This window comes from Lynx canadensis, chromosome A1, assembly GCF_007474595.2.
Source record: "Lynx canadensis isolate LIC74 chromosome A1, mLynCan4.pri.v2, whole genome shotgun sequence".
NCBI classification, from domain to species: domain Eukaryota; kingdom Metazoa; phylum Chordata; class Mammalia; order Carnivora; family Felidae; genus Lynx; species Lynx canadensis.
This window is the reverse complement of record NC_044303.2, coordinates 196,811,975-196,835,936: the sequence shown is the minus strand read 5'-3', so window position 1 is coordinate 196,835,936 and position 23,962 is coordinate 196,811,975. Positions and strand designations below refer to the sequence as shown.

The 23,962-nt window shown below is 54.4% G+C and overlaps 1 protein-coding gene across 3 annotated transcripts in view; it reads left to right on the top strand.

Annotated features, from left to right (window-relative positions):
* Nucleotides 1-23,962, top strand: part of NDST1 (N-deacetylase and N-sulfotransferase 1) — a 62,923-nt gene that overhangs the window by 12,331 nt on the left and 26,630 nt on the right. For all 3 annotated transcript variants that reach the window (XM_030329320.1, XM_030329328.1, XM_030329312.1), the window contains exon 2: nt 18,183-19,081. In XM_030329320.1, the coding sequence (XP_030185180.1) occupies nt 18,569-19,081 (513 nt within the window). In that variant the 5' untranslated portion in view covers nt 18,183-18,568. The remainder of the gene's footprint in view (nt 1-18,182; nt 19,082-23,962) is intronic.

Here is a 23,962-nt window from a genome sequence, read left to right as displayed (position 1 = left end):
AGTGTAGTTCCTCGTCTGCTTTGTGAGCTCTTTAAGAATGATGGAGGGGGGCGCCTGGGTGGCTCAGTCGGTTAGGCGTCTGACTTTGGCTCAGGTTATGATCTCAGTTTGTGGGTTCCAGCCCCGCGTCGGGCTCTGAGCTGACAGCTCCGAGCCTGGAGCCTGCTTCAGATTCTATGTCTCCCTCTCTCTCCGCTCCTCCCCCACTCATGCTCTGTCTTTCTCTTGTCTCTCAAAAATAAAATAAAACATTAAAAAAAAAGAATGGTGGAGGGTAGGGGGCTGGCTCATCTCTGCTCAAAGCATGGTGCTCAGGCTCAGGGCTGTGTGTACAGCAGGAGCAAATTAAATATCTCCTTTATGAATGAAGGTGTGGCAGTGCTGCTCCCCGCCGCCGGCTGCAAAGGTTCCATTTAATAGAGGCCTCTGGATCCTCCTGCCCTGTGGCCCTCGAATCCTCCTCCCAGATAAGCTGTGACTGCTTAGCCACTGACCCAGGCAGCTTCTTAATCTGCGGATACACAGTCACTGAAAGTGTTGTCCCCATATTGCCGTATAACCACAGAGAGGAGCATCTGACCCGTGACAGTCCCACGTTTCACTCTCCCAGGGGGTTTGGAGGAGTTTGGGGAGAGAGAGAGGCCGGGGTCAGCAGCCCTCAGATGGCACCAAGTCCAGACTTCTGCGTCCTGGGGGTACAGAGGGAAAGGGGTGCATCAGCTCAGGTGTTTACTGGAATGGGTTTCCCCGCTTTTGAGCCTTTCTCTGCTTTACTCTCTCCTAGAATACATGCTTTATCCGTTGACTCCTCTGTCCAGATGTCTGTCCAAGGTTTATTTCACTCTTTCCGCTGAAATCCTGCACATCCCTTGAGGCCAGCTAAGCTGTGCCTGAAAGAGGTCTTGGCTGAGAGGTTGCAGTTGTTCTGGGTGTAAGAAAAAGCTGGGAAGCTTGTAAAAACTACACGCAGATTTCTGTCCCCCATCTTTGGTTCCTTCAGTCTACGGTGTAGCACCCCCTCCCCGGAAGGTTCAGACATGGGGCTCTGTAGACAGGTTTTGAGGACCCTGTCTTAATTCATGAAGCCCAGGGCTGCTAGGGAGGACCTGTGGGTGGCAGTCGGCTGTGTGACATCAATATGCCCTTTTCCCTCTCTGGGCTTCTCTTTTGCCCTCTGTGTGGGTTCCTTTCTGTGGTTGTGGCCGAAGGGGCCTTGTGAGCCATCCTTGGAGAGGATGACAGAGGGGATCAGTGCAGGTGCCAGTGTCTGGGTGGGGTGAGGCCACCTGTCACTGGGCCAGGCCCAGAGAGGTTTCACGTTTGTCAGGTCATCATGGGAGGAGGGAGGCTATAAGCCTGTCAGAGTGGGCAGGGGCTATGGCCTGGGTATCAGGCCCCACAGAGAGGACCTGAGCCCAGCGAAGTTGGAGTCTCGCCTGTGTGGCCCAGTGACCTGGCCACAGGCTGAGAGGTGCCGCACTGTGTGATCCAATGGCAGGCAACCTGAGGCTTCAAAGTGCAGGCCTGGACAAGCCGTTTATAGATGGGTAAACTGAGGTATAGACGGGTCACACACAAGTGCATGGAAAGTCAGGCCTAGATTCAGGTCATCTGACTCTCAGGTAAGACTACACTCCTCTGTCCCCACCTCCCTCTGTGCAGGGTCAGTGCCAATTGACCCAGCTGGGACAATCATCTGACTGTCTGTGTTGACCTCCAGGCTAGGGCCTGGAAAAGTGAAGTTACACCGTCACAACCACCCTGAAGGCATGAGACCGGTTGGGTGTGCAAATTAGCCTTCAAACATTCTCCATCCCATTTTTTTTTGTTTTTCCTTAAACTGTCTGATGGGCCAGCCCCCTCGGTGCCCGTCTCTCCCTGGCACTGGGCTTCATGCTCTTTATTCTGGAGACAAAGCTTCCTTCTGATGGCCCTCAGTGCTCCAACAGGAAAAGGGCAGGTGTGGCACCGGGCCGGCCTCCTCTGCCTCCTCTTGCTGGGAGCGTGGGGCAACCTTTGTCAGATGCTGGACCCGGGACCCGGCAGCACTGGGGGGCTGGGAGAGCTGGCAGCCGCAGCCCAGTCTCTGCTCCTGCCAGTGGCTGGAGCCACCCTGTGGAGCCAGCTGTCAGACCCAGAAGTTCTCCTGCAGTGGCCAAAAGGGTGGTAAAGGCTTCAGACAGGGGCCAGGAAAAGTCCTGTTCTGGTGCAAGCAGTCAGTTGTCCCAGGACAGGTTGGGGATTTGGCCAGGAACTGTTCATGTGACAACCCTCGGGGTTTCAGCTGGCACAGGTGATCAGCCTCCCAGCGACACTGGTCTCCAGGAGCTGCAGAAACCAAAAGATGTGTTCAAAAAAATGCTTTTTTTGTCAAGCATTTGCCTTGTTTGGGCGCTTTTCCTTGCCCTGGGACACGGCAGTGGGCAAAACAGACCATGTCCCTGTTTTGGACTTGGGGCTGATATTCTAGCGGTGGGGCAAGATCAACAAAGCAGCAAATACCAGTTCGATACTGGCTGTTTTTCAGGTGGCAAGAGGTGCCTGGAAGAAAAATAAAGCTTGGTTGGGGGTAGAAAGAGTGACTGGAGCAAATGGCCCTCCTGTGTTGGGCAGTGGTGGAAAGCCTCTGGTAAGAGGGCCGGCAGGCTCCACGAGGGAGGCGGCGGGAGCCACGGGCTGTCTGGGGAAGAGCATTTCAGGCAGAGGAAACAGCACCGCAAAGGCTTTGAGGCAGGAGGGTGTGGGGTGTATCTGAGGGACAGCCAGGAGGCTGGTGTAGCTGGGACAGAAAGAAGAGTCACCCTTGTCGGGGATGGGACCGGAGGGAGGGCAGACTCGAGAGGACTTTGCTGTTTAGTGTGAGTAAAGGTGAAGCTGCTGAGGGGGGGCAGAGGCCGCCCTTGTTCCAGCACACATTTGGGAAGGACTGAGTGGACTACCACCCGAGAAGTGACGGCAGGGTGGAAAGCCCCCGTAGGCACTCAGATGAAGGAGGGCTCAGTGTGACCACTGTGCGGGAGGCAGCCAGAGGTCGGATTCTGGCTCAATTTCACTGGATAAGCTGATGGATTGGGTGTGGGATGTGAGAAGAAGCAGGTGTCCACAGCAAGGATTCTGGCCTGCAGCACTGGAAGGACAGCGTTGTCATTTACTGAGACAGGGAAGGCTGCATGACGAGCAGGTTTGGGGAGAGAAATGGAGATTTCAGGTCAGATGCGTTACACCGGAGCATTGGCTGGAGTGGAGGGCACATGGGTAGAGATTGGTCCTGGGCCTTGTATTCCTGCTGCTGAAGGGGCAATTCCTGTGTGGGTGTGAGGGCTGCCCTCCCGAACTCTGAGACTCTGTTCTCTAAGAACAAATGTTTCCTGGGCCCTTCATGTTCTTTTCTCTCTTTGACAGCCTCCTACTGCTTTTCCCTTCGGAGGAAAAAGGCAGATTCCGATGGCTCACTGTCATGGTGGTCCCAGCCTTTCTACCTGGCATGGCTCTTTGGTCGGCAGGGGGGGGGGGAGGGGGGGCAGGCTGGAGGCCAGCCCTGGAGGCCTCAGGCCTTGTCTTGGTTCTGCTACCAATAGAGAGAGCTATCATTCCGGGCCTTGGTTTCCCCTCTTGTACACAGAAGTGGTGAGCTTGCCCCAGGGTTCTGAGGGTGGAAGGTTACGCCTGAGGCGGCCGCATAGCACGGTGGTTAAGAACCTGGGCTTCGGAGTCCAGGTATGGCTGTGCATCTTTGCCTTGCTGCTTGGCTGTGAGACTCTGGGCCAGGAACATAACGTCTCTGAGCCTTAATTTTCTCATCTGTGAAAATGGGACAACCATGGTACCTGTGTCCGAGTTGCAGTGGGAGTTAAATGAGAAAATTTGCACAAAACACGTAGCAAAGGCCCTGGCACATCCCATTCTCTGTTAACTCAGGCTGTTAGTAGCAGTGACCTGTGCGGTGGGTCAGGGGAAGGGGTTTTGCCTGGGGGCAGTGGGAGCCATGGAAGGTTACTAAGTAGGAGTGTGTTGCACATGTGATGTGAGAGCAGCTGCGAGTGTGGGGACTTGGCCTGAGTCCTCTTGGTAAGTCCCTGACCCCTTCTACCCGCCAGAGTGAGAACTGGAGGCTGGCCCTACTGGGTTCTCCTGCCTTCCTCAGGTGGGGGTCTTCACTGACCTGGCATGAGCAGCCTCTGCCTCGCACAGGTCCCTCGGGGATGGAGTGATTCTTTCCCTTAAGTTCTCCTACAGGCCTCTTGGGCTGTACATGCCAGTGACTGACTTTAGGGAATGTAAATGTGTGGCTTTGAGGGGTGGGTGACATTGAGGGGACTTGAGTTACATGTAGGGCTCTGGACAGGGCCGGGGGGGGGGGCGGGGCAGGCCCGGAGTGGCATTCCACTGGGCACTTGACTGTGCCCTCGGTTCCTGGTCTCAGTCCAGGCTGGGTGGTGCTTGCTACACTGGAGCCGTGGAGAGGTTGACGACGGGCGGAGGAATGTGGCCCCCTCAAGACCCACACTTCACTGGTGCCCAGGCATGCCGGCTGAGCCCTGGGCTTTCGCAAGCCTGTTTCTCCTCAGTTGAGCCATGCCAGGATGGCAAAGGACATTTCGGAGCCCCCAGGGCTCACAGCCAAGCTGTCATTAGGCATTGCTTGTTTTCCCAGGGTCCAAGCGTTTTTAGAGATGGAGGGGGCTCTGGAGATATTCCAGGGACTTCTCTTAATAGCTGGGTAAATTGAGATCCAGAGAGAGCAAGGCACTTGACCAAGGTCTCACAAGGCCACCTCCCTACTATCTGTCACCTCCCTTTGTTCCCATGTCCTTTGCTTAGACTCCTGGCCTCCTGCCCGGATGTTTGTAACAGCCTCTGTCTTGTGGGCTCTCTGAGAGCTTTGTTTGTCTTCCTATTATCATACTCTTGCCTGACCTGCCAGGCACACGTGCTGCTTGAGCATGTCTGGTCTCCCTTCCAGTCCCAGACTGAGCAGCGCAGCACAGAGGTTCTGAGCCAGCTGTGTCCCTTCCTAGCATGGTGACCTGGGGCGAGATAGCCACAATTTCAGAGCCTCAGTGTCTCTGTGAAAGGCAAACAGTAGTAGTACTTAATTAATGGGGGGGGGGGGTTAAATGAGATCATGTGTGAAGGATATTATACCTGCAAGGACTGAGCTCTCAAAAATGGTCATTGTTATAAACGCTGACTGAACTGAAGGTCGAGGGCACAGAGGAGTCAACAAAGCTTTGGACTGGGAGGCAGAAGATGGGCGCTCCGAGTTCACTCTCAAATACTGCCTCACTGTGTGCATTTGGGGACATCACTCCTCCTCTGGGAACCCCACTTTCCTCATTCGAGAAGGGTGGAAGAAATCCTTGCTATGTTCTTGTAAGGCTGTCATGTGATGCTAAAGCAGTGTCTGTGAAAAAGCTTTGCATCTGTGTAATGATTTAAAAATGGCACGGCAGTGGCTGCGGTGTGCTGATGGCGATGAGGACATTGTAGCCACAGGGGTGGACAACTGGCTTGGCTGCAGTCTGGTCAGTCTGCAAATGCTCAGCGCCCACACGGGCTTCCCATGCCTGCCTGCCTGCTCCCGGCCTCCACCAGCCTGCCTTTCACATCAGCCTCACCACCGCACACTCGAAGGTGTGGGAGGTGCAAAGACCCAGTGGCATCTTCCAGGCCCTGGTGGATTTTGGGTTATCTGTGGCTAATGCCATGGAATGTAGGATTATAGCCAGACACTGGTTCGAATCTCAGCTAAGCACTTCCCAACTGGGGGCCTTAGCAAGTTGCTTAACTTCCACGAGCCTCAGCTTCCATACTTGTAAGATGAAGCCCTGATGAAGTGGAGGCCAAGCATTCGGCAAAGGGCGCCTCGCGTGGTTATATAGGACGGTGGTATAATGTGTTTTCTGCCTCGAGTTTGAGGACTGATGGGAGAGGGAACCATTGTGCCCATTTCTGGGGATGAGCTGTAGGTCAGAGACGCCCAGCTTGGAAGCAGCAGGGCCTTTGGAGTTATCTGGCACTGCTCGCTTTGCCGGTGACCAAAGCTAGTCCTGGAGAAGAGCAGGTGCTTGGCCGAGGTCACTGGCGGGTTAGGGGAGGGCTGGGCCTGGGGTGAACTTGAAGGAGCCCCTCACTCTCGGGTGCTACTGGGAGATGGTGCTCCCTCTCAGCATCGGGCAAGTGCGCACAGCAGCATCTGAGAGTGGGCGCCTCCTTACCGTTTGTGCCTGCTGCCTCACTTGCCTCCCCCCAGCCAGGTCTGGGACTAGAACTCCAGTCTCCTGACCGCAGGAACTGAGCCACCAGCCTTGGGAGTGCAGGGACACCTGTGAGGCACCTTCTAAGAGTCTCACAGAGGCCCCTCGGGCCCCTTTAAAAGGAATCTGCCGTAAGTAGGTCACCGGATACTTTTCACTCTATGCTCTCTAGTTTCTGTGTTCCAGAGAAAGTGACGCCCTCCTCCCTGCCTCCCACCACCTCCTACCCCTTCCCCTGCCAGCTGTGCCTCCATGTAAGCATGTTGAGGCCCTCACACTCAATGCGTGTTGGTGGCGGGCCCCTGTCGTGGCGACAAGCTCCAGCACATCTAGAGAGATGAGGCCACTTTCATGCGTGCCTTGAGGAAAGCCTCCTGGGTCTCAGCAGGCCCGTGCTGTGCCCACCAGGCCTCCAGGAGATTAGGGAGCTTCTGTGGCTCTAAGTGACTCGAAGCTTACCCTTCCTCTTTGTTGCTCCCAGCGCATCTGGCTTCCCTCTGCGCTGGCCACAGGGCCTGGAACTTTTTCAGTCTCCCTAAGGCTTTCCTGTCTTGTGGGCAGCCTAGTCTTGGGACATCCATCTGGGCCAGTGGCCCCATCACCACCAGTGGGCCTGTCGGCTAGCCCTCAGGTGGCTGTTAAGAGGTAGCCAAGGCCGCTAATCCCTGCAGGAGTTCTTAGGATTTATCCAGGCCCCGGAAGGTGGTCCTGGGCCACCCTTATGACATGACATGAGGGGACTTGGACAATTAGCCCAGTCTCTGTCCCTGGGCCCACGCATACAAAAACTCCATCTTTTTTTTTCCTACCCTGACTCTCAGGGCCTGGAATTCTGCCATTAGCAAGTTGCCTTGTGCTCTCCTTGACATCCTCTAAAAAGGCAGATACTCCTGCATGTGGACAGTCCTACGTGTTTACTGCTGAAGAGTAAAGCCAGGCTAGCCTGGCCCTTTTCCAGCTGCCTGTGTGACCGTGGCCATGTTGCTTCTCCTCTCTGGGCTACGTAAGGCCCTTTCACCTAACACCTCAACACGCCGGCCTGGATTCTACGCCTTCCACACTCTGGCAGTTACCCTTCTTCCTCCTCTGCTGGGCGGACAGTGGGAAGGACCCCGCAGCTGAGTCGGGATGGGGGCAGGGCCCAGAAGCCAGTGTCACCACCCGCGGGCCTAGATAGCTGAGCGGATATCATGTCATCATATCGGGCCTACTTCCTGTTCTTTTCAGGACAGGTGGGGAAGCAGGTCTGGAGGGGGAAGGCTCTTGCTTCACATAGGAAATCAGGTGGAGCTGTAGCCATAGTGCAGATTTCCTTGCGGCCAGCGCGGGTTCCTCCACTGCCGGCTGCACCTTTCATGAGAGTGTCTGGAGGGCCCATCAGCATGAGGGCCAGGGACGTGCTTTCTCCTCCTCCATGGAAGGTGCCTCCTGGCTGGGGCCTCTGCCTGTTGTGGGGCCCCTGAGTGTGGGGCAGAAGCAAGCAGGACATCCTCTTCCTGAGGTCCAGGAGGGAGGGGCCGGTGGCTTCTGGCAAGGAACCTGGTGGTGAGGGGCCTGGAGGCTTCCGGAACATGGTTGGTGGCTCAGGGTGCCCTAGAGCCACCACTCCCTCCCTCTTTCCCTCCCTCCCTCCCAGGGAGGGGACTGGCTGAGAGTAATGCCATTTGTCCTAGCTCTGGGATTAGGTGCGGCCTCGTCAAGTGAGGAGCGTGCAGCCATTAAGAGGACGCAGTGAAGGGAAGCCGAGCCCAGCGCTGCTGCCTAGAGGTCTGGTGGGTCTTGTCATTCTCTCCCCGGCCTTCCCTTACCCTCTGACCACAGCCCCTAGGCCCCTCCCTTCTGTCCAGTCCTCCCAGGTCTGTCTGGATGTGTGTGCACCAGTAGTGTGGGCATGTTCACAGCCATGCAGGAGGGGCCCGGGTGTGCAGGGAGTGGGACAGCCTGGCCCCAAGCCTGGCCCTGGGTCCTGTCTGCATTTAGGACCAGGAGCGGGTTCCTGAAGTGTCCAGCCCTTGGGGCAGCCCCAGAGAGACGGCTCAGGGCTGACCTGGCAGATTCCTGTTGGAGGAGAAGGAGGTAGTGGCCGAGGGGTAGGAAGAAAGGGCTGTTTCTCTTGATAGCTCGGCGATCCTGTGAACCCACGGAAGCCAACAGGTCCAAGAGTTAAAGATTACTGCAGGGCCATTGGTGGGAGCAGGAATGGCGAGGTCCCAGGGCGCTGAGAGGTCACATTCATGGCCTCAGTCTTGTCTACACTTGTGAAAGCCACAACATGTCAAAGCCAGGACTCCAGGACAGTTCCCCTGTTCTTATTTGTCGTGCGTGTGTCGGGGGGGGGGGTGGGGTGGGATGGGGGAGCGGTCACAGCTACCCTGCATTTGTTTGGAATGCAGTATCTGTCTGGGGAGAGCCCTCTAACAGCTTTCATAGATTCTGGAAGGGTTCTGTAACCCAGGAGGTCACAAACTTCCCATCTAGTGCACACCCCTCGTTGTCTAGTGGAGGAAACAGAGGTGAGGAGAAGGGAAGGGTCTTGCCCCGGGGCACCTAGGGAGCGAGTGTCGGGGCTGGGATGCTGATGTGGACCCCAGGCCCACATGGGTTTTGGCTTCTGTACCCATGAGATGGAGTGCTCCCCACCGCCTAGCAGTACACCTGCTTTATGGAATCTCTCGGGGGGCATCTGGTGACCTGGGGTGGACCCGTGGAAGGACAGGGGCTGGGACTGACCAGCCTTGCCTGGCTCCTCTGCAGGGGTGGCAGATGGGGGTGGGGAGGTTCAGGGCATGATAAACTTGTTTCTACGTCACTGGGAAAAAATGACAAATAAATGGGGTCATGGTAGTACCTGGTGTGCCACAGACCCGTGAGGCATGCTGGTCACCATTTTCCTTCGAGTTGGCCCTCGAAGTTGAGATGTCCTACTTCTTCTTACCCTCACTCCTTCGTCTCTTCTTCCTTCACTTGAGGCTGCTGCCTGGGCCATGGAGGCCACCCCCTTTCTAACATGGACACCTGCTTGTCAGAGATGACCGAGGCCCCTGGGGCAGGGGAAGGTGAGGACCCTCTGGCTGAGGTCTTGCCTTTCTGGGAACCTGCGGTGTCCTACTCTGCCAGTGAAGACTTTCCCATTCCTGAAGAAATTGGGTCAGCCTGTGTTTAGGCAGCTGGGATGGGTCATCGGCAGGAAACCTCTCTCTGGACATGCTCTAGGCCACAGACCTCACTCAAGAATGGTGTGGAATGCTGAGCATAAGGACTGTCTATGGGTTACAAATAGCCCACCTTGGAGGACTGGCCCAGGGTCATCCTAAACTCTGCCTCTGCCTAGCTGGGTGACTTTCAGTCGGTTGCTTACCCTCTCTGAGCCTAAGTTTCCTCATCTGTAAAGTGCACATGTCAGTGACCCCACCTCTCTGGGTGTGAGGATTGGGTGTGACAGATCAGAGCAGGCTCTCAGCACTGACCCAGTGTGGGGCTGGTGAGTTATCAGGAGCTCAGCCAGTGCTGGCTGCCGTCCAGGAGGGAGGATATGAGATTTGCAGGGAACTATCATTCCATTCCTTTTGAATGCCTATGATCTGAGCCTAAGAAAAATAGCAATGGATTCGACTCTGTCATCGATGGATTTGGGGGTTGGGTGGAGAGAGCCCTATTTGGGGAAGCTTCATGGGCTAGTGAAGAGCATGCCCTGTGATGGGCCTCCCTGTCTTGGTCTGTTAGGAGCTTTGGTGGGACTGGGGGGCAGCTGGTCCTGACCTGTCTTGTTCCTGACTCCGCCCCTCCCCACAGGCTGTCTTGTTTGTTTGCTTGCTAAACCCTTTCTTCAGAGCTAGTGCATAGGTAAACTCTCAACTCCGGGCCTGTTGGAAGAAAGACAGCTTCTCAACAAGTAGGGTCTAAGTTCCTGAGGTTTTTTTGTTGAGCATTCCCTGCTGGGGAACCCAGAACAAATCCCAGGTTAGGAACCTGGGAGTGAACCAGCAGGGAATGCTTTGTTTGCTTGTTGATTGATGGCTGATTTGTGGGTCTTCCTCCAAGACAGATCGTGAGAGGCTGCTTTTGATGTTAAAACACGCATAAAATGGATGAAAACAAAGACAGACAGAACACCATTCAAAGGGAGCAGAGAATAGGATGTCCAGAGCGGTAGAGTGTGGTATCCGTCCCGGGCGAACACAGGGGAACACAGGGGACCCGTGTTGCTGACAGCTGAGGATCATAGGCTCTGGAGCTGGTGGCCTGTGCGAGATCCTTGTCACCCACTCGTTAGCTCTGTGGGCTGGGGCAAGTCGCACTCCCCCTCTGGGCCTCACTGCCCCCATCTGTAAAATGAGGGGAAGATAGGTCACAGTGCTGCGGTAAGGGTTAAATGAGCGTGTCATACCAGCATATTGTGTCCAATAAATGAGAGTTCCTAGCATTGATGCATTTAGCTCGGATCCCCAAAGGGGAAGGTAATTGGCAAGGGCACATCTCTCTTGAGCACTTACCGTGGGTAGGAGACCATGTCTGCTTTGGAGAGCTTTTGGTGAGGTTGGGGGACCAGTCTTCCAGTCCCGAGAGGCCCTGGCATCTGGCGGCACGCATCCAGCGCTGCATGATGGGACACAGAGCAGGAGAGCTCATCTAGGACTTTGAAAGCCACAGCTGGCCTTGGAGGAGGATGGGCAGGCTTTTAGTGGACAAGGAAATGGGTCAAGGTAGGTGGGGGTGGGGGCAGGGGATCCTTTGCTCGCTCGCTCTCTCTCTCTCTCTCTCTCTCTCTCTCTCTCGGAATCTCAGTGTCCCCATGTGCTCACCGCGGGGTGGACTCCACACTGCAGCCCCGAGGCTCTGAGCCAGACTGCCGACAGTCCCTTGGTGGCGGCCCCGGACTCCGGACTCCGGGGTGACTGATGGGCAGCGGCTGGGCCCTCGGCCAGGCGGCACTGCGGGCCTGTGGGGGATGGGGTGTGCAGCGAATTCCAGCAGAGGAAGGGATTTGCTTCTGGTTCGGCCTCCCAGGGGTGTAATTGGGCTGGAGAAACTCCTGCACAGCTGGGAAGCAAATGTGGAGGATTTTCTGTGCTGCACTGTGCGTGGTGGGTGGGGCAGGCTGAGGCCGGGTGGCTGGTGGAGCTGGGCGGCTTCGGGGTGTGGCCGGGTGGTGGGTGGTGGGTGTGATTGTGCTGGGGGTGGGACAGGCCGGGAGGGGCTGGGTCAGCTGTGGGGAGTGGCCCTGGGATTGCCTGTGGGGCTGCCACTGCCCGGGCCTGCAGCCAGCCCTCCTCCCCCAGGCCCTGGTGCCCATTCACATACTTCTGAGGCTGTTTGCGGGGCTCTTCCTGTACCTCCTTCAGCTCCCCACCCACCCCATACTTGTGCCTGTGGCCCAGATGGCTGTGACGACACCATTTGAATGTGTCGGCACCGTGTGAGTTTGCCCGTGCGTCTATATGCGTAGGAGTATGGGGCATCTGGGGAGGGTGTCAGGAATGACCCAGGCGGGAAATAAAAGCTGGGCTAGGTGAGCACCCGGGGCTGCAGGGACCTTCCTGCATTTTACCCTGCAGCAGCTTCACACCAGAAACCTAAAACCTTGGGGTTTGGTAAAGCCTACTTCCCAGTGCCCAGTGCCATTCTTGGTGCCTAGTGGTGCTCTGTAAGTACAACGAGGGGACAGGGAATGGGCCATCTGCTTGTGCCCCACTTCCAATGTCCTCCCAAACCTGACGCCGTTTCTTCTCCTTCTGGATCCACTGTGAATTTGGTAGGTGGCCCTGGGCCAGTTGCTTCCTGAGCCTCAGTTTCCAAACCTGTTAAATGGCTAATCATTTTACTAGCCTATATCGCCGTGTGCCGGGCCCTGCGCTGTTTTGCACACGTCATCTCTTTGAGTCTGGGCAGCAGCCCTGCGAATATATAAAGCCTGTTTTACACTTGGGGAAACCAAGTCTCAGAGAGGTTGAGGGATTTGCTCAAAGATCTCAAGGCTAGTCAATAATGGACGCAAGATTCAAGCTCAGGCAGGCTGGCTCTAGTCTAAGCCCTTAACTGTAATGCTAGCAGCTGGTGCATGGCCACCTCACAGAATGACACGTGCCGCCCTTCACAGGAGGTCTGCTGCACACAGTAGGCGCCAGGTAAACGTGAGGGCTGGGTCGTTAGGTGTGCTTCACCATGAAAGGCACAGGACACTCAGCCTCCGAGAGTTCTTGGTCCTACTCCTGGTGTTGACCTGCCCATCCAGGGCAGAGACGGACCCTCTCCCCAGTCCTGATTCTAAACACCTTGGTTTCTGGAAGGCCCTTGGCCTTTGCCTCCTTTCTCTCCAGGTCCTACACAGGATTGTGGGGGAACCAGAGCATTTTGGAGTAAGGGGGGGGTGGGTGGGGTAGGGAGTGACTTTCAACTCCAGAGCAGTGGCCACAGTTACCGTGGTATTTCCCGAAAGTGCAGCGTTGCCATGGTATCTCCATGACAACCAGAGCATCTCATTCATTATCCCCAGCACCTTGGCAGGGAAAGCTGGGTCTGGGGCTGAGAGAGCACAGTGGGAGCCTGGCTAAGAGCTAGAGGCCTCAGTGGCCGAGGCCCCCTCCTGCTCTCCCCATCCCAGCTAACATGTCCCTGCAGGCTTTGGAGCCACCTCTGTCTCCTGGGGTCTGGCTTCAAATTTCAGCTCTGCCACGGACTAGCTGTGTGATTTTGAGCAAGTGACGTAACCTCTCTGAGCCTCATTTCCCTCAACTGTAAATGTAAATAATGACAGTAGTTTAAGGCTTAAATGAGATATGGTATGTAAAAGTGCTAAACACAGTACCAGCCAGGCTTGTGGTAAACGTTTGAAATGTGGTAGCAGTAAAAATAACAATGGTGATAATTATAATGGTATCATTGTTGTTATCATTTTTATTATAGAAGCCCCTGGGTTTCATGGAGGAATGAAAGGCCAAATTTGAAGTTAGGGAGGAAACCCATTTGAGTCAAGATTTAGTGGTTTCCTATGTGACTGGGGCAAGTCATTTCACTTTGAAGCCTCAGTCTCCTTATCTGTACATTAGGAGTAACAACAGGTCATTATGAGTCATTCATATCTTGAGTATTCAATTAGAACCTAGGCCTGGGGAGAGTGGTGGGGGCTTCCATAATGAATCAGACTTGTCCCTGCCCTTTGGGGCACCCAGGCATGTGGGGAAGGAGAAGGAATGAAATTAGTATTTGTGGAGGGCCTATGTGCCAGGTGTCAGGAAGGGCCTCTGTGCCTGCAGAGGTCAGTCAGTCCTGCTCCTGCCCCGGGTTCTGGAGCCTACAGGGTGCAGAGTTGTGTATAGAAATACCTGGAGTCTCCTCTGCATGGACCTCACACTCAGGTGCACCCAGGGACTGGGCTGGAAGCCAAATGAAGGAAGGAGGTCGACTATGGGACTGTGTTAACTGGAGAATGCGTACCTCAGCTGACGGTGGCCTCTGGGGATGCGTGCCCAGTGTCAGCCAAACGTGCTCTTTTTATTTTTATTATTTAAGTATTCATTCATTCATTTATAGAGGGTGCAAGTGAGTGAGGGGCAGAGAGAATCCCTGGAGGGGCAAAGAGAGAGAGATGCAGGGAGAGAGACAGACAGACAGAAGCAGGACTCACCCAAAGCAGAGCTCGTGCTCACCTGATGTGGGACTTGAACTCACCACCCATGAGATCATGACCTGAGCGGAAGTCAGATGCTTAATGACAGCCACCCCCCTTTTTTTTAAGTTTATTTATTTACTTTTGAGAGAGAGAGAGAGAGAGAGAGAGAGAGAGCACAGGTGGAAGAGGGGCAGAGAGGGAGGGAGACAGAATCCGAAGCAGGTTCCAGGCTCTGACCTGTCTGAGCCAAAGTTGGACACTTAACTGACTGAGCCATCCAGGTGCCCCTGGACATGTTCTTTTAAAAGAGAAGTTAGAAGTCCTAACTTTTATGTGAAGTCTCGTGATGTTAAAATGTTGATAACTGATCTCAAATTTAAGTAAAAAGCTGTGCAAGCCAAACAATGCACATTTGCATCCTGTCTTGGCTCGAGGGTCCTGGTTTTCCTGTGCGGCACTATGGAGGGGGATGGGGCCTGTGAAAGCCTGAGGAATGGGACTTGGGAGCAGGAAAGGGGGTGGTGGATAGGGATGACTTAAGAGAAGTGATGACATTGGAACCGGGGTCTTGAAGGATGAGTAAGTGTCCCAAGGGGAAGGGGGAGGCATTCCAGCAATGGGAACTTCATTAGCAAAGGCCTAGATGCATGACCAAGATTGGTGACTGGTTGGGCGAGGCTGGAGTTTAGGAAAACTGCTGGTGATGTCCACAAGACCCAAGCAGGCCCTGGGCAGCAGGGGGAGTGTTGAGGCCTCAGCCCCCAGCTGTCCTGAAGGACTTGGTGGCTCCAAGGGGATTGGAAGCCCCCTAGTTCTCCATCCCTTGAGCCACAGGGGCTCTGGAATGCAGGTGGGTGTGGAAGGTTTTGAATGGCTGGTGCCAGGCCTTTGAGAAGGTTGCAGCGGGGGACAGTGCTGGAGGCCCTTCTCACCAGTATGCTGGTGGCTGGCACTTGGCTCACGAAACATCTAGCCCTCTGCCCACCCCGACCCCAGAGTATTTGGCCTCTCTGGGGACAGGGGCTGGTTGGCCCCCTCTCTTTCTCTCTTTGCTCTCTCCTGGGCCTGGGCTTTGCCATGCCTTCTCTCTGGCCTCCTGGCCTCTGACCATCTGGCCCCTGCTCATCCATCTGGCTCGAGGGAAAAGCCAGGGCCTCTGAAAATGGGGGTTTGGGATTCTGAGGACTGGCTGTCAGAGACTTGAGAGAGAGCATTGGAGCTGGCTTGTTCAGGCTTTGTGGGCTCAGTTATACCCCCACTGTGCCTACATTGAGGAAGCAACTGGAGTGATTGGTAAGAGCGGCTGACCCTTATTCAGTGCCGTGTGCCAGGCGTGGTCTCTGTGCTTTCAGTGTAATTTTCACAACCATGAGAGTGTGTTAAACTTTGCTGTTTTACAGATTAGGAAAGTGGGGGCACGGAGAAGCTAAATAACTTGCCCGAGATCACACAGCTGCTGGGCGACTGAGCTTGGGTGTGAATGAAGCTCCAGTCTGCGTGTAACCATGAGGCTTTCTTAACATAGGACTTCAGGTCCAGGGACAGGTTTGGGGACATGGGGTCTGGACTCCTTGAAACTGTTACAAGATTTTTCAGCAGCTATGCATATTTTTTATGGGAAAATGTTGTCAGATTCCTACAGGGGTCTATGACCCCTAGATGCCTGAGACTGTTGCTTGCATCGTTAACACGTACGCTGAAAGTCTGTTAACGCAATAGACCAAGGGCCATTGACCACAGCACCTAGGCCTGCAGGGGAAGTGTGGTTGGATGGCTGGAGTGGGCAGGTGTCCCCAGGCGTGGCAGGCAGGCAGGGCATCATCCAGGCAGCTGTACCTCCCCACCCACTGTGCTGGCCCCAAGCCAAGAGGTGGGGCTAGCTGTGGCCACAGGGCAGAGAACTGCCCTTATCAGTGGGAAAAGGGACGCAGTTGCAACCTGGAAATAAATAGGACTGTCACCCCAGCCCTCCAGCCTCCGCCCAGGAGACCTGTTCCTTCTTGCCCTGCTCTCAGCTGGAATTGCAAGGAGTCCCTGGAAAGCTTTGCACAGTCCCTTATCTCCAAGCGGAGGCATGCGTTTCTCCCCATTCCTACCCCTGGTCAACTGTACTTGTTCTTCTGGTCAGTTCAGGAACCACTTCTTCCAGGAAGCCTTCCTTGATCCTCCCCCTCCGCTTCAAGGGGCGTTAAGTGTTCCTGAGTTCTCTCAAACACCCTTCCCCCACTATTACACTCGTCCCCCTGCATTGTAGGAACCTATTTTCTTGGCTGCCTTGGGTTCCCCGTGGTGCTGATATATAGTAGGGACTGGGACTGAATTAAAGAATGAATATCAGAGGTGGAAGAGCCCCCAGAGAACGTCTGGCCCAAGCTCCTCTCTAACAGGCAGGAAGCCCAGAGAGGGGTTAGGGTATGCTCTGGGTCACACAGCATGTGATTGGCAGAACTGGGAGCAACACTGGTGGCCTAGACATGTCCTCATTTCATAGTCCTGCCTCTTGCTTATGAGCACTTTATTTATTTATTTATTTATTTATTTATGTATTTATTTATATATTTATGAGTGTGTGAGAGTGGGGGAGGGGCAGAGGGAGAGGGAGAAAGAATCTCAAGCAGCATGGAGCCCCACATGGCACTCGACCCCACAACCCTGGGATCATGACCTGAGCCAAAATCAAGAGTCCGTCACTCAACCGACCACCCAGGTGCCCCTGAGCACATATTTTAAAAACATTTGTTTTCTGGGGCACCTGTGTGGCTCAGTTGGTTAAATGTCCAACTTTGACTCAGGTCGTGATCTCACGGTTCGCGAGTGTGAGCCCTGCTTTGGGATCTGTGCTGCCAGCTCAGAGCCTGGAGCCTGCTTCAGATTCTGTGTCTCCCTCTCTCTCTGCCCCATCCCCGCTCATGCTCTGTCTCTGTGTCTCTCTGTCTCTGACTCTCTCAAAAATAAACATTAAAAAATTTTTAAAAAAATAAAACCATTTGTTTTCTTATTTTCACAAAAATAGTAAGTGATTATTATAAAAAAAATTAGGAAACAGAGAAGAAAATAAAAATCATTCAGAGATAATCCTTGTTAACATTTTGGCTTTTTGTTTGTTTGTTTGTATGGATTTAGTACCAGTTTCTGGCTTATGCATAACAATTTTCAACAGAAATATGACCATGCATAGTGTTTTACAAGTGTTTTCTGCTTTAACAACATGTGTGGTAACTATATTTCTACGTCAGTAAATGTCTTTCTTCCACATATTGTAAATGTTGTAAGTGGCTGCCTGGGCTTCTATCTAATGCTTGCACTGTAATTGCTAAGGGCAATCCCCTATTGTTGGACATTTGCTATTGTAAATAGCACTGGGCTTTGTCTTCTTGTGGGGAAACCATTACACACTTCTGAAATTACAACCTCTAGGATAAGTTCCTAGAAGTGCAGTTGTCTGGTCTCTGGTATGCTGGACCCACCCCCAGGGCACCGTGTAATCTTGGGCCTGGGAGGGATTTTTAAGATCTTCACCCCTTAGGGCAGGTCTAAGGCTTACATTCACTCCCTGGCTGTGTCCGCTGAGACCCTCACACCTTCTGTCTCTGTCCCATCCCCATCTCTCTCCTCCTAGCTTTCAGTAGCTGCTTCCACTATGTTTAAGGGAGCCTGGAAGGCTGTGGTATAGGGGCTGCTGTTTGGGATGAGGAAATTGGGGCCTTAGTTTACCGGGTGTGGGTGTGTGGTCTTCATTTACTCTGCAGTGCGATTAATACAGGTGGAGGCTCTGGGCGGGGGATGGGGCTGAGGAGGACCCAGGAACCCCAAGTTCTGGCTGCCTGATAAGGCTGCTAGGCCCATTCAGACAGAGAAATGGGTGGGGAAGCACTGTGTGGGTGAGGATGCGGTGTTCAGCCATGATTCAGAACCCCACCTCTGGCTCCCAGGCCTTGCACATGTTTGTTTCACTCTGTCCTTCCTGCATCTGGAGTTTGCTAGCTCTAGTGTTGGGCTGGTGCAATTCTAATAAATAGCAACCGCCCTTGTGGACACCATATGCTTGGTATTGCTCAGTGATTTATGCGCATTATGCACATTAGGATTAGGGACCTAATCCCTGAGCCTCTTGTGAGGCAGGTACTATCGTCAACCCTGTTTCACAAAGAGGAAAACTGAGGCAGAGAGAGAGCTTGTGTGAAATCATAGAGCCGGGTTAGGCAGCAGCACTTGAGTTGGACCCACCTAGGTCAGGTCCTGTGTGTCCACAGTCAGTGGACGCCCAAAGCCCACACTCGGCCTTCTCACCTCTGGCTCTCCTCTCCTCTCCACAGCCTTGGCCCCGTGGGCCCCACTGAGCGAGCGGCATGCGGCACCCCCGGGCCTGCCCCGTGTCCTTCGGCCCGCTGCCCAGCCCCCCCAGGAGGCCCTGACGCCCTGGGGGCACTTCTGCTGTGCACAGGACCACGTGGGGGTTTGCCATGGTGACATAAAGGCGCGCGGAGGAAGGAAGGAACGCAACCGGCCTGCGGACTGTGCCCCTGGCTGGGAGGAAGGGCCGGGGGCCCAGATCCCCCACTCCTGCTGCCCACTGAGGGCCGCGCTTGCTAAGTGACTGTGAATTTGTTGGTCAGTGGACGACTCTGCTCTCTCCTCCTGCGTGGGGCCTGGGGGTGGCCGGGGCAGAGGGGCCTCTGGAGGCCGAGGTCTGGGGGCCAGGATGCCCGCCCTGGCGCGCCTCCGCAGGCTGTGTCGGCACGTGTCCCCGCAGGCTGTCCTTTTCCTGCTGTTCATCTTCTGCCTGTTCAGCGTTTTTGTCTCGGCCTACTACCTGTATGGCTGGAAGCGGGGCCTGGAGCCCTCGGCAGACGCCCCTGAGCCTGACTGTGGGGACCCGCCCCCTGTGGCCCCCAGCCGCCTGCTGCCACTCAAGCCCATACAGGCGGCCGCCCCCTCCCGCACGGACCCACTGGTGCTGGTGTTTGTGGAGAGCCTCTACTCCCAGCTGGGCCAGGAGGTCGTGGCTATCCTGGAGTCCAGCCGCTTCAAGTACCGCACGGAGATCGCACCGGGCAAGGGTGATATGCCCACGCTCACCGACAAGGGCCGCGGCCGCTTCGCCCTCATCATTTATGAGAACATCCTCAAGTACGTCAACCTGGACGCCTGGAACCGGGAGCTGCTGGACAAGTACTGTGTGGCCTACGGTGTGGGCATCATCGGCTTCTTCAAGGTACGCAGGGGCTGGGGTCCCCAAGCATTAGCAGCGCTGGCTGAGTTTGAATCCCATTTCTACGCTCCATAGCTGAGTGTCTGACTTTTCCTATCTGTAAAATGGGTATAATGGTAGCCCCTACCTCCTAGGATGGTCACGAAGGGTAAGTGGGTGAGTACATGTAAAGCACTTGGAGCACATAGTACCTGGTGTCTAATAAATGCTTTTTAAGTATTAGCTTTTATTAGGAGCACATGGCAGGAGGATTGCCTGCCTCGCACGGGGACCTGGCACATAGTAGGCGCTTGCCTAAAGGAAGCCTCGGGAATGGGTGTGAGGTAGGAGAGGCTAGGTCCCTTGAACGTCATGACAGTCCTTCCAAGGCATGGGGTGTGTCCTCATTTTGCAGATGGGCAAACCGAGGCTCAGGAGGGTTATGTGTCTGAGGCTAGGTAGCCTATAAGTGGGAGAGCCAGGATTTGAATGCAGTCTTAGACACTCTGGGCTCTGGATCCTGTGCTCTTTCCTCTTGCCTGTGGCGGGGTGTGGCATTTTATGCACCTCCGGAACAGGGCCATTTTGCATTGGGGGAAAGAGGAGAAAGAAATCCCAGTGGGCAGGTGCACCACTCTGGGCTCTGTGGGGCACCGAGAATGACTGCTGGGATCAGAGTCCTTGCTGAATGTGCCATGGAGAAGCTGTCTGTGGGGAGGAGGAAGTTGGGAACAGCTGGATGGGGGATCTAGGGGCTCTGGCTAGAGAACTCTCCTCTTCAAGATGGGTGGTAGGGACCCTAGGGAGGTACGTGGGGACATTCATCTCTTTAGTCAGCAAATTTTTACAGAGCACTCACTGTGTGTCCAGATCCTTTGCTAGGCACTGGGGACATAATGGTGATCAGAGTGTGCAGAGTCCCTCATTGCTGTCACTGAGCTGACATTTCAGTGCAGTGGGGTGGGGTGGGTGGCAGACAACGAACAAGTAAACAAGTGGCAGGTGGTGACAAGTACAGGAAGGAATAAAGCCGGGAAAGGGCACAGGGGGTGAGGGGTATGGGCAGTTGATGCTGTTTTGGATGGAATGGCCAAGAAGGTTGTCTTTGACGAAGTACTGGAAGGAAGTGAGGCAAGGAGCCACATAGCTCTCTGTGCAGAGGGCCTTCCAGACAGAGGTGACAGGTCCTGAAGCAGGTTCTTGCTTGGTGTGAGCTGGGAGAGGAGCAGGAGTGGGTCAGAAATGGCCCATAGCCGCTGACGGGTGCCCATATGTTCCCAGGCACTCGTGGCCACCCATGTGCACTGGGCCCTGTGCTCGGGGTAGGGAGGAGCCTGACTCAGGGGAGGGGTTCCCCCGGTGTGTCCTTTCATGCATAATGCAGCAGGATGCTCTGCCACTAAAAAAGGTTTTGTGGGCCAAGAAATTGAAGGCCCTTAGAAGTCCTGCAGTAGAACAACCTGGTGAGATTTGTTCCCCAGCTGGCTTGATCACAAAGCCCTTTATTTCAAAGAGCAGCCTCTAGGAAACGCTGGCCTGGTTTATGGCTTTACAGTGGCATAACCTCAGGCTCCCTTCATTGTCTGATTTTTCTTTTCCCCCGGACTCTTCCATTCCCTGCCATGAACTTCATTAAGTTTGATTCAGAGCCCCAGGGCTGGAAAACATCTCGATGGCTGACATTTATTGAGTGCTCACCCAGAACCATGCTCTGTCCATGTGCTTTATGTGAATGAACTCCTATAACACTCATCAAACGATCCTCTAAGGTGGGTGGATAGCATCCTGATTTAAGAGAAAAGGCAACTGAGGCAAAGAGGGGTGAAGAAACGTGACTACCCTCATGTCTCTAATAAGTACAGATCGAGGATTTGAACCCAGGCAGTCTGACTGTAGAGGCTTTAGTCTTAATCACACTGTGATGGGTCAAGGGCCCCAAATGCCATTTATGTAGTAGAAATTACATCAGCGCACAGAACTCCCACAGTCTCTGGGGACCAGGCAGTGAGCACAGTTGGTGTGCCAGTGCTTGGGTGCTGTCTAACCCCAGTTCTTTGCTGCACAGAAGGTGAACATGAGGCCCCGGGGAGCAGGGACACGCTCACATTCTTACTGTGGGGTCACTGGAAATTCCAGTCTTCGTGTTCTTCCTACCATGTTGTGTAAGACAAGACCCCTGCTTGGTCTCAGGTAGAGGCCTGGGACTTTCTGCTCAAATGGAGCCCTCTGGTGGTCAGGTTCCATCTTTTGGCTCTTTCCACAGTACAAGTGGGTTTGCATTGGGTTTGCAAACCCAGAGGGTTTGTGGACCCGAGGTCTGGAGACTCCCCCTTTCTAATTCCCACTGGTGCTGGATTCCCAGGTCCGTGTAAGAGTAGGAGCTGGAAAGTCCAGACCCTGCTTCAAATCTTTCTGTCACTTTTAAGCAGAGCGACCTCAGGCAGGATATTCAACCCATCTGTAAAGCAGGACCTATCACGGCACCCGCGTCACTGGGCCATGTGGAAGATGACAGCGGGTGGCACCGTCTGCCACCCAGTAAGTGGCAGCTGCTGTGCCTTGCCATCTCCTTGTTCAACAAGCACAGCTGGTGGTCACCTTTGTCTGTCTTGTGGCTCTAACTTGTGCCCCTAGGAGATCCTTGAGGATGGGAGCCCTGGTTCCTGCCATTGTCATAGCTCAACCTCATGACTCCAGGGGCCCTGGGGCTGACCACATCCCGGCAGAGGATTGACAAGGGCTACCCAGCCTCTTTTATCGCACACCTACTATGTGCCACACTGACCTCATTGCTTTGCCGGCTATACCGTGTGCAATTCTCACAACCACCCTGTGAAGGAGGCACTTCATTTTCAGGTAAGAAACAGGCTCAGCAAGTGAAATGGCTGCCTGAAGTAACAGAGCGAAGTAAGTCAGGGCCAAGATTGACAACCACACTCATGCCTTCCCACCCAGCCACAGGTGAGTATGTCAGAGCAAACAGACCGACAGATGTGAGGACCGGAGACGCGCAGAAGTGGTACCTTGGGAACCTTGGGCGTCCCAAAGTTATCCAGCTAGTTACCATCAGAGTCTGACTCCCAGGTCAGGGCCCTTCCTCCCTCTACCTGGATGACTCCACTGGGAGATTTGGTGTCTCCTGAGCGGGTCCTCAGTGCTGAGGAACAGGAGGGGTTCCCCTCTGGTGGGCAGAGGCCTACAGTATGGGCCAGTCCCTGTGATGCCGAGGCTTGCTCTCCATTCCTTTCATTGCCCACTGGGGTGGACGATCAGCAACTTGGCTTTCTCGCTTCCTCAATGTCTCCCAGCTGGGCAGCTGGCTGAGCTGCCAGCGCCTGGCTATCAGCTCAGGAACAGGGCTTTGAAATGGGATCCCCCAGTGCCTGTGGTCCAGTGTGGCCTCCCAGGCCACAGCAGGTGCGGATAGGGCCTGAAATGTCACCGGGCCCCACTGCCTTTGCTCCCACATGGCCCAAGTAGTTTGGCCAGTGCTGGCTCAGGGGTCCTGGGGACCTGGGGCTGGGCGGAGTGGCCTGTCAGGATGGGACTCTGCGTTGGGTCTCAGCACTCCAGGTTGGCTCAGGACAGGGTGTGGGCAGGTACTCCTGGTATGTGGAGAATTGAATGCAGGTCCTTTATCGCATTTTACAAGGCCAGAACCTTGCAGAGCCTTTCTGGGAATTAGAAAAAAGCACTTCTGCATGGTGGATATTAGCAAAAGAAACCCTCAGGGGAGAGGCAGCTCCACCTGGGGCACGGGCTCAGTCCTCACCTGAATATCCCTGTACAGTGCTCCCCTGGCCAGCGCTCCTGGGTGGTCTTCCCTATGGCTCTACCTTCCTCTCTAGCCTCATTTGGTGTCCCTTTGCTTTGCCCCACCCACCCCACTTATTCTCCACACAGCAGCCAGATGGATCTTTTTAAAATGCAAATTGGAACCTGTCATCCCTCTGTTCGAAACCCTTTGATAGAGTCTTTGATGGCTTCCACTGCCGCTTCCAGCCTCCAGGGTCCTCAGATCTGGCCCCAGCCGACCTTCCTGTCTCATTGCCTCCTCTCCCTCTTGATCACCCTGCTGGCCTCTTGCTCTTCCTTGAGTCCTCTCCTTCCTCAGGGCCTTTGCACTTGCCGTTCTTTGAATGTAGCCCCAGCTTTCCCACTGGTTGATACTTATTCTTTTTTTATTTTTTTAATTTTTTTTAACGTTTTATTTATTTTTGAGACAGGGAGAGACAGAGCATGAACAGGGGAGGGTCAGAGAGAGGGAGACACAGAATCTGAAACAGGCTCCAGGCTCTGAGCTGTCTGCACAGAGCCCGGCGCTGGGCTCGAACTCACGGACCGAGAGATCATGACCTGAGCTGAAGTCGGCCGCTTAACTGACTGAGCCACCCAGGTGCCCCTAAAAATTTTTTTTTTTAACGTTTATTTATTTTTGAGACAGAGAGAGACAGAGCATGAACGGGGGAGGGTCAGAGAGAGAGGGAGACACAGAATCTGAAACAGGCTCCAGGCTCTGAGCGGTCAGCACAGAGCCCGGCGCTGGGCTCGAACTCACGGATCGTGAGATCATGACCTGAGCTGAAGTCGGCCGCTTAACTGACTGAGCCACCCAGGCGCCCCAAAGTTACTCATTCTTTAAACCTCGGTTCAAAAGTCCCTTCTCTGGGAAGTCTTCCTTGAGCCAGCTGACTGTGGCCAGTTACGGACTCTTCCAGAACTATGAACTTCTATGTAGGATGTGCCACACTGAAGCTTTATCCTTACTTCTGCGATTTTGGTTGCTGTCTCTCTTCCCTGCTTGACTTGAAGGTTCGTGAGGGCGAAGAGCCATGTCTGTTTTTCCTCACTGTATCCCTCACTTAACATAGTACCTGGCACAGTGAACAGTTATGGAATAACAAA